The sequence below is a fragment of the Platichthys flesus genome, chromosome 8 (genome assembly GCF_949316205.1).
Source record: "Platichthys flesus chromosome 8, fPlaFle2.1, whole genome shotgun sequence".
In the NCBI taxonomy this organism is placed as follows: Eukaryota; Metazoa; Chordata; class Actinopteri; order Pleuronectiformes; family Pleuronectidae; genus Platichthys; species Platichthys flesus.
In genome coordinates, this window is record NC_084952.1 from 23,362,131 (window position 1) to 23,372,451 (window position 10,321).

General features: G+C 43.1%; 1 protein-coding gene across 1 annotated transcript; it reads left to right on the forward strand.

The window, feature by feature from the left end:
- The first annotated feature begins 6,177 nt into the window (after window positions 1–6,177).
- LOC133958363 (SLIT and NTRK-like protein 2) lies at window positions 6,178–10,321 on the forward strand. The gene is given in 4 exon segments (XM_062393109.1): window positions 6,178–7,954; window positions 7,956–8,123; window positions 8,125–9,366; window positions 9,369–10,321. Coding segments are annotated over 4 exon segments (2,673 nt in total). The 5' UTR covers window positions 6,178–6,982; the 3' UTR covers window positions 9,660–10,321.

Genomic DNA, 10,321 nt, shown 5'->3' on the forward strand with positions numbered 1-10,321 from the left:
TCACTGTTACATAGTGGTCCTGTGCCACACTGGTCCACCCATCACATGTAAAAGCAGCCTTTTTAACTTGTGCTAACTCCTGAATAACATTCTGTTTCTCAACAGAGTACCATGCAGAAATCAGTGTGTTGGACAGATCATCCCTGGATGGAGGTCGGTAGCGAGGATTGAGGGCAGTGGTTATCTCTCTGTATGAAATAAAATTGAAGATATTTATTTGTCTTTTTGACGAATTGTCTTAATAGAACAGATTTTATACATATATTGTTTTCACATCACTTTTTTTTTTACCTGAACCATGGAAAAAGAATGCAGTCCCTTGAACACAAATGTGGTCACATACCTATGGAGGTCCTCCACCTTCTCTTTTGGTAAATTAGCCTTTTTGCCAAGGTGAATGGGGTCACTTTTGAAGGTGGATACCCAAAAATATAAACATAAATCATGTTAAATATTTTACAGGCAACACAAGCATCACTGCATATAGCTATGCGTAGCTATGTAAGTTATCGGACAGTTTGTTAAACATCGGCCATTCTATTGAAAACAATCGATATGCACAAGTATACTTAAGTTTAATAATGGATAATGGACATGACAACGCAAAGGTTTGCCGATAAAACACGCATGCTGATTATTTACACTGTTGTGATAGCTGACTTAAACATAGTTACAATGCCTAATTTAGCATTTGTTATTAAGTCCTACTTTTATAAATGCAAGATTTGCAATCAACGTTACATTACCAACCTGAGGTAAGGCTGCTGTTGTCATCATCGGTATCCCCTTTCTTGGGGTTAGGACCAGTCTCCTCATTGCCCGCTGATGTGCTTGGCATGGGCTCGCACTAGTGTTGTGTCGTTCGTGAACGATTCGTTCGTTTTGAACGAATCGTTACAAGGAGTCGGGAGTAACGAGTCCTCTCAAAGAATGATTCGTTCATTTTCTCGTGGCCGCGCATCGGGACTGTTGCATAGGCTGCTGCAGGTCACGTGGAAAATGATCCGAAGACTCGTATCTGGCAGATGAACGAATCACTGATCCGAAGACTCTGTTGGCAGAAGAACGAATCACTGATCTGAAGACACGTTTGTGAGGTGAACGATTTGTTCATCTGCCGGTTACGAGTCTTTGGATCATTTTCCACGTGACCTCCATAGGCTCAGAAGAGGAAACAGATACCTCATTCCCTATCGCGGGACCGCTGTTAAAAAGCAGCCATGACTGACAGCTTGTGTGTGGCAGATCATTTTTTTTTAAGAAAACCTCCTATTATATACAGTAAAACATGACAGTTTGTATGGTTTTAAATTGTCATTTATAGTCACACTGGCATTTAATTATCACAGGAAATAATTACACTGCACTAAACTGTAAGTGTAAATGTAAAGTGAAAATAACAAAACCAGTCATTATGACTTTTGAATAGGGCTGAACGATATGGGGAAATAATCTAAATGCGATCCCCCCCCCCCCCCCCCCCAATTATTGCGATTAAGATTTAATATGCGATTCTTTTATTTTATCCTCTTTCCTCCCAAAAATTCGTAATGAATGATTTAAATATGACCAACACAATATTAGATACTGTACAATATTCTTTCCCACATTTTTATTTAACTGCTCATTACAGAAACCAGAATAACAAATCGGTGTGCATTTAAGTAATTTAATCAAAGTCATTTTAAGTATTAACACAAGGCATGCTCATTTTTTTAACTAATCTGAGTAACGTATTCTGAATACTTGGATTATTCCACATTGAATTACATTTTATAAGTGTAGGAATGCGGCGTTGTTATAGTCAGTGGATCAGCAACAGTTTAAGCTCTGTGTCCGCAGATGCGGCGGGCCAGCTGGATGTGCTGGCAGCGTGCGGATCAGCAGCTCCGTAGATCCCCGTTCATGTCCGGGTGGACGTGCAGTGGTATTGAGGCGCCGGGCCTCAGCAGGAACAGCTGAACACCTCCATCTCGCAGATGTGCATGTAGGTGACCGGGGGCACTGGAGCCCCGCCGCCCCGGAGCTTGGCTTGCTTTTCTGAGGAGCGATTTTCCCGTCCTCCGTCTGCACCGCGGTCACCGGCGAAATGAGCTCGCTCTGTGTGGCCGACACGTTGGCCGAAGACTCTGTGGGCAGATGAACGAAACACGTCGGGAGTTGAACGATTCGTTCATCTGCCGGGTACGAGTCTTTGGATCGTTTGCACCCCCCGGTTGAAACGAACGAATGACTCAAAAAGAGATTCGTTCATTCTAGTGAACGAGATTCAAAGAACCGACACGGTAAAAAGATCCGAACTTCCCATCACTAGCTCGCGCTCACGCAGACACTCAAATACGGTGCATGCCTCCGCTTTCAAGACGACATTATGCGTTGCCAGATGTTTCATCAGATTCTATGTGGTCCCCCCTTTACTGGCAATTACTTTGTTGCATTTGCTGCACGTCCCGTTATTTCTATCCTTTGATGAGAAATACAGCTACACCTTGGAGCGTTTAGCTTTCGGCATTTTTCCGTCAAATGGCACTATTTGTGCTCGCGCTGTAAAATGGTGCCTGCTCTAAAAAGTTTGGTTATCGCTAGTTTTGTACTGTTTTGGAACCAACTCCGTTTTTCATGTTGCAGCCTGAAATTATTCCTGTTTATAAGACATTTTACGCAAGTTTAGTTAATTAAACTGCATGTTTTGTTGCTGTCATTTATTTCAATTGGCTCAGGCACCGGATTGAAGCACTGAAATCTGCGCTGCATTTTGGTCCGGGTAGGTACTGGTTGTATTGGAACTGGTACCATATTGGTACCGGTTCTCGATACCTAACCCTAAAAACTACGGATTTTTATTATTGGCTTTGTTTAGATGTATTGTATATTATATTAATATCATTTATTAGTTGTTGAAATGCCAGCTCATTGCTACTCAAAAAACTTGACAATTCAGACTTTTTGATATGACTCAGAACTTTATTGGAAATACCCAAGACCAACTTCTGACTCATGAACAATGACTTGTTGGATTGTTTCTCCTTTTCAAACATCACTCTTCTGAGCCATTTATGAAACCTGATCCACTGTGACATTCCCACACTGAGCTCCAGCATGCCAGCTACATTCACAGATATATGTCAAAACCATTACAGCAGCAATCCCTCAATCTCCTTCTGCGTTTCTGCACCAGATCAAGCAAAACACTCTCATAAGTCATCTTGTGCACTTCTTCATGATCTCAGTTGGACCCCACACATTTCTGTGTGTCCCCAAAAACACTCTTCCACACACAAAAAAGATAAAAAAAAGAGTTATTGGGTTGAAAAAACAAGAGCATAATAACATATAAGAGAAGAAACAAACAACAATAAGAGAAACTTCAATCTATTTAGTTCTATCTTTTAGAAAGTTGAACACTCAAGGCCGTAACACAACAAGGTGTTGAAGTGTATCCACACATCCTTGTATAATATTTGTTACTACAAAGTTAGCCCGGACAGTGGCAAAATAAATTTTCTCCCATCAGCATCCGCTATATTCCCTTGTAAATCATTTCATTTATTTTTTCTTTTCAGTGAACTTTGTGCCTTGAACAGTAGCAAGTCATCCTGACAGCCCTGACCTTTTAGAGAAAGTGGAGGAAAACAGAGGAAGCGATTGTGGCCCATTAGCTGTGCTGGCCTGTCCACATTTTATTTAACCTCCTCTGTCAAGGCATATGCTTTAAAAAGAGGGATGGTTAGCAGAGAAATACGAGGTCAAATATACAAATTTAACTTTTGAATAAAACTTCCTGTTAGCCAGCAGTTTAACAGGAAGTGCACTGAGTGTGCTAACTGACAGTAAGCTAGCTGTCTAGTTGGGGGACTTTTCTTCCCCAGCAATACAGGCGTAACTCTTAATTGAATTAAAGAATCTACAATGCTGAGAGCAAAATAATGGGAGTAAAGTGCTACGAAGATGGATGACACATCTGCTTTCTTCCCAGTATTAAGAAATGAAGCCAAACTATCCTGGGTAGATAGCTGCCATCTTGCGTACAGATATTGCAAAGTAGCAATTAGGGGATGGAGCCACTATAGGGAAATCTTGCCATAACATGCAATTAACCAATTGTGAGTCATTCTTATATATAAAGATATAATACAGCCATTCTTAACACCAAATAACTAGGCTTTGACATGCATCAATGCGATAAGAACTCCCTAAAATGACAGACATCAATGGATGTGCACTTTTACCCTTTAATGTGGTCCATGTTCTTTCCTTAACATAGAGGAGGCAGGGTTTATGACCAAACCATAGCTAGATACTAGACATAAATAAAAGTACTTCCCCAGTTCGCTCAAAGCTGGCTGGGATTGGAAGCAGCCCCATGCACTCTGTATACTTCAAATAAGGAGTGGTATAGGTAATATATGGATGGATGTAAAAGGAAAGATTAATATCGAATTTAAAAGTACTGGGATAGAATAGTAACTAGTCCTTTTTCTTCTTCTTTATCGCACAAACAAACATACGCTTCAGGTACAACAATCCTCAGTGGCCTGTGATTGACTTGACAAATGTGCTGTGGAGCGCTCTGACAATATATACCTATCTGGCCTCCTGTGGAAACCTGCAGGCTTTTCCCTTCAAAACTCCTTCACCCCATAAATTATCAGACACTGAAATCTGAGACTGCCCTCATCCTCTATAAGAAGATAATACAGAAAAAGGCTGAATATAACGTTCACCATTTCATTTAGATTACATAGGACTTAACCGTCCTATAAACTTCCGATATTGCTCCTACAGTATACATGTATGTCTATTTTCAATCTCAGGGAATGTCCTCAGAGAGAGAGACAAGGCCTGTCAGACCCGGACAAGCAGAAAAACATCCTCACCCTTTTGTCTTCACCTCGAGCCTGCTGTCACAGCCTGTTGTCAGTCCTCAGTCAGGCTGCAGTAAGGCGACTGCAGTGACCGCTGCCTCCAGGACTCTTCCAAAGGTCCCGTGTCACTTGTTTTGGACTGTAATAAATTACATTAAAATATAAAAGTAAGATTACTATAATAATGGAGTTCAAAATACATAATATAGTGTTGTTAATGTATCATATATGGATATAATTAGTGTCAGTTAAGCCTGAGAATTGAAGTAAATAGCATACATTTCCAGACGTTTATATAAATATAGCATTGAACATTAACATTTAATATTAAATTAATAATTTAAGTACTGGTTCATTTATATCATACAAACTGTATGTAGCCTTTAGACACATGTATCAGAAAACCTATTAAAAATTATGTTAGATTATGTGATGATTATATTCATCTCTTTTCCTTTTTCTCTGTAATGTCAGTAAACTAAATACCTTTCTTGCGCTTTAAGTGTCATACACTGACATGATGAATAAGTGTGAAGACAGACACAGGTAAATGGAAGGAATAATGAGTGAGATGCTGGGATCCTGAATAGAGGCCTTTCCTGCCTCCTAGTGGAGTCATCGGTTAGAAAACAAATTCATAAATACATTTAAAAAAAGATATACTGACTACACTGGAGCATCACATCACACTTGGCAGGTATATTGATTAATAACATGATTATTTGCTGTTGTAGCAGATAGGTGGAGGCTGTTATATGCAAAACATATGAAAACAAAAGAGGAGGCTGGTCTTAAATGAATTGTTATGGTTTAAATGAACCTCTTATACGTGACGAGTCACAAAAATATTGATTATCAAATTCTGAAACCAAACGGAAAGATGATTGTAACAAATAGAATAGCAATAATTTGGTGGATTTGACCACATTTGCTCGAGTGAAAGTCTCTTGGAATATTTTGAAGTTTAATTGAAATTTGACACGAGGAACTGATGAATCTGATTTTAAGGATCGTGGTTTCTGTTTTAAAGACCCAGTGTGTGTGTGTGTGTGTGTGTGTGTGTGTGTGTGTGTGTAGGTGTCTGAGAGAGAGAGAGAGAGAGAGTTTGTGTGTGTTCATGTTGACTGTGTCGGTGACGTAACGGCCCCTTGGCTCCTCTCTATCTCACACACACATACACACACACACACACAAACACGCGCATGCACGCACGCGCAGAGACTAACGCAGTGGAGCAGCAGCAGCAGCAGACGCTCAGTGCTGCTCTCGCCGTGCGGAGCGGAGGAGGAGGGGAGACAGCACAGTACAAGCTGTATGTCTGTGTAGTTATGCTTCGGCTCCAGGAATATAAGTCTCATCTCTGTCTCACCGCGCTCTGTTTTCCGCCTCTTTTCCACCATCCACTGCACTTTTGCTGCTCTTCCTTCTGTTGGAGAAGACGCTGAGGAACGCTGGCTGTGCGTCATGGTGCGTCTTGGCGCATTATTTCTGGATCTTTAACAAAAAAGAGTTAGTGTTTTTTTTGGTTCTTTTTGCTTGGACAACATCATGAAGCGAGTTTTAAGTGTGGTTGTGGGCAGAGGGAGCGTTTTGCAGCCTGTGTCTGTCTCTGGGTGTTTGGCTGCAGCTGCCGGTGATCTGCATGAAGCCACTGAATAAATTGACGCTCTCTATACGGAAAAAGGGGGGTTGCAGTAGGCGGCTTTTTCTCCCTCTAAGTCTCCTCTGGTTCTGACAATGTGCCAAGTCCAGCCACCACCACACAAGAGCCTGGTGATTTGCGGTGGTGTCACTTTTCTTCCTTTCAAGGATTGACCTTTTTTGGGACGGATTTTGTATTTCAGAGTGAAGGGCAATGGAGAGATTTGCGCACGTCTGGTGCGTCACGGTCCCTTTTTAACACCAGATCACAGCGGTGCGCTTGTTTTCTGCGCCCGTGTGCTTGTGTCTGTAAGTGTTTTTGTGTGTGTATGTGAGAGAGAGCGCGCCTCTACCTCTTCGTACCCCCTCTCTCTCTACTGTGAGAACACCCCCGATTTGTTTCCTCTCCATCTGAGCCTAACACTGCAAAGTTAAATGCTGGATCTCTATTTCAGCGACCATTTTCGGCTGTAAAAATGCTGAGCAGCGTCCTACTGCTGAGCGTCCTCACGGTCACTAGCCTGTCACGTTCTGAAACAGGGAGCCGCAAAACTTCAGCCTCCAAAGACATCTGCAAGACCCGCTGCGCCTGCGAGGAACGGGAGAACATACTGAACATCAACTGCGAGAATAAAGGATTTACCACCGTCAGTCAGTTCCAGGCGCCGGCAAACAAAATCTCCCATTTCTTTCTTAATGGAAACTTCCTGTCACGTCTCGGTGCCAATGAGTTTGTCAGTTATGGCAATGTCACCTCTCTGCATCTGGGGAATAATGGATTGCAGGAGATCCGAACCGGGGCTTTTAACGGGCTTCGCTTTCTGAAGCGGCTCCATTTGAACAACAACAACATGGAGGTGATTAAAGAGGACACCTTTGCAGGACTGGAGAGTTTGGAATATTTACAGGCAGACTATAATTACATCAGCGCCATAGAGCCTGGTGCTTTCAGTAAGCTGAATAAACTCAAAGTATTGATCCTTAATGATAACCTGTTGTTGTCTTTGCCCCCTAATATTTTCCGCTTTGTGCTCCTTACCCACTTGGATTTACGTGGCAACCGGCTTAAGATGCTGCCATTTGCCGGGGTCCTGGAGCACATAGGCGGCATCATGGAGATCCAGCTGGAGGAGAACCCCTGGAATTGCACCTGTGATCTAATTCCTCTCAAATCCTGGTTAGACACTATCTCCGTCTTTGTTGGGGACATAGTCTGTGAGACGCCGTTCAGGCTGCACGGTAAAGACATCACCCAGCTCATAAAGCAGGATCTGTGCCCGCGCAGGAATGCTGGCGAGCGTGTGCACCCCCCGTCTGACTCTCACTTTCAAGGAGCCCATCCCCCGACATACCAACCCGGCATGGTCATCCCCACCCGTGCCCCAAAAGCATCCCGCCCACCAAAAATGCGCTATAGGCCCACCGCTCGCATCTCAAAGGATAAAAACGTCCTTTGGGCCCATAATGGTTTACCAGACCCGCTCCCCTGTGCCCATGCTGTGTCCCAGTGTGTGTGTGTGCACATCACAAAACCCTGACAGCGGACTGAACATTAACTGCCAGGAAAGGAAGCTGCACAACATCAGTGAGCTCAACCCCAAGCCTTCCTACCCAAAGAAAACTCCACCTGACTGGTAACTACTTGCAAGTCATTTACAGAAACGATCTGACTGAGTACAGCTCACTGGAGCTGCTCCATTTAGGAAACAACAGGATCGCAGTGATTCAGGAGGGGGCATTTGAGAATCTGACAAACCTCAGACGTCTCTATCTCAATGGGAATTACATTGAAACACTTACTCAGTCTCTTTTTGCCGGTCTGCAGTCGCTCCAGTATCTGTATTTGGAATACAACATCATCAAAGACATTTTACCACAAACATTCAATGCTCTGCATAACCTGCAGCTGCTGTTTCTCAACAACAATCTATTACGGTCGCTCCCTGACAACGTTTTTGGAGGAACCATGTTAACAAGGCTCAACCTGCGGAATAATCATTTCTCCTACCTTCCAGTTAAAGGTGTTCTGGACCAGCTCTCAGCCTTCATACAGATTGACCTGCAGGAGAACCCCTGGGACTGTACCTGCGAGATTGTGGCGCTCAAAAACTGGATGGAGCTGTCCAGTACCAGCGTGGTGGTCAACGAGATCACATGTGATTCCCCCTCGAAGCACGCGGGTCGCCTGCTGCGCTCGCTTCGCAATGAGGCCATATGCCCTGAGCCTAGTGAGGTGCCCCCACCACAATATGCCCCCCCTACAAAAAGCCCTACGTTAATAAGCCCTGGCACTGAAGCCACCAGTCCCTCCTCTGCTTCTTCTTCCCCTTCTTTTAGTTCTGTCAGCCCCACTGAATCCAGACTCCACACCCCTGACTTGCACCCCGAGGTCCCACTTTCAGTCCTGATTCTTGGGCTTCTTGTTGTTTTCATCCTTTCAGTATGCTTTGGCGCAGGCCTCTTTGTTTTTGTTCTAAAACGGCGCAAAGGGGTAGAACACGTGCCCACAGGTGCCAACAACTTAGATCTCAACTCTTTCCAAGTGCAATATGGTTCCTACACTCCAGAACCAACCCAAGACAAAACCTCTGAAACACACATGTATAATTACATCCCCCCACCTGTGGGCTCCATGTGCCAAAACCCCATTTACATGCAGAAGGATGGTGAGCAGGTGGCTTACTACCGCAATCTGAAGGAGCTTAGCTTCGGGCCCCTGGAGGCAAAGAAGGATGACGTCCTCACCCGCAGCCCAGGGACCTACACCATCAGCACAGTGGATTTTATGGATAAATCACCGACATCATGTGTTTTGTCTCCAGAGCCCCATGAGATGCTGTATCAAAACTTAGGGGAGAGGCCCAACAAGAGCTGCCCACAGCTGCAGGTGTACCTCCTTTCAATTACAACTTTTGCACTTTACCTAAGAGACCTTGCATCGTGCCCCCCTACGAGGTTGCTACAGCCCGGCGGCATGTCACCAACCAGGACAGGTTGAACAAAACTGTGCTGTACGGGACCCCCAGGAAATACTACGGGGCCGATCACCCATCCAGAAACAATGAGCACCCACTTTTGCTCCCTGGGAAGCTAAAAACAGAACCAGACTACCTGGAGGTTCTGGATAAACAGACTGCGATGAGCCAACTGTAAGATAGCAACAAGACCCCCCCCCAATTCATAATAATCATGCAATTACTCTAATAATAGCCCTCTCTATATATCTATCTTATCTATCCGTGTTCAATCCGAAAGATTGACTGGAAGTGAACTGAAGCCTTGATGATCTTTTTTCTCTCTTCCTTTTCTTCTCTATTTTCGTTCAAAATGTATAAAAGGAGTATAAGAATTATATTATTATGCAGTTCTATTTTTTCTCCTGGAAGGTATAAATTATTTCTTCTTTCTGAAAAATGAAGTTCTTAAAGACTTTGACGACAGCAGGTATATAATAGGCAGGAGTGTGTACAAATACGGCTTTGTGCTTTTCATAAAACTGTATTTTATTTTTTCCCTGTTTAAAAAAAGAAAAAACTGAAAAAAGTATGAAATAATTATTCTTTGTAGAAGAGGAAATGCTACAGATCGACATTCCTGTATATAGTTAGCACACACAGATCAGACGTGAGTGTTAGACCTTAAAAGAAAAATCTTTTTGAAATCCAATAAGCGGCAAAACCTTACAATACTTACTCCAGAAAGTGCCTTTGCACTCAACTATTTTACCAACTCTCTGCAAAATGGAAATGTTTCTTTTTTTCTGAAAGTGCTGTATTTTAAAGAATCAAATCTTTATGTAAAATGTAAAATTGAAA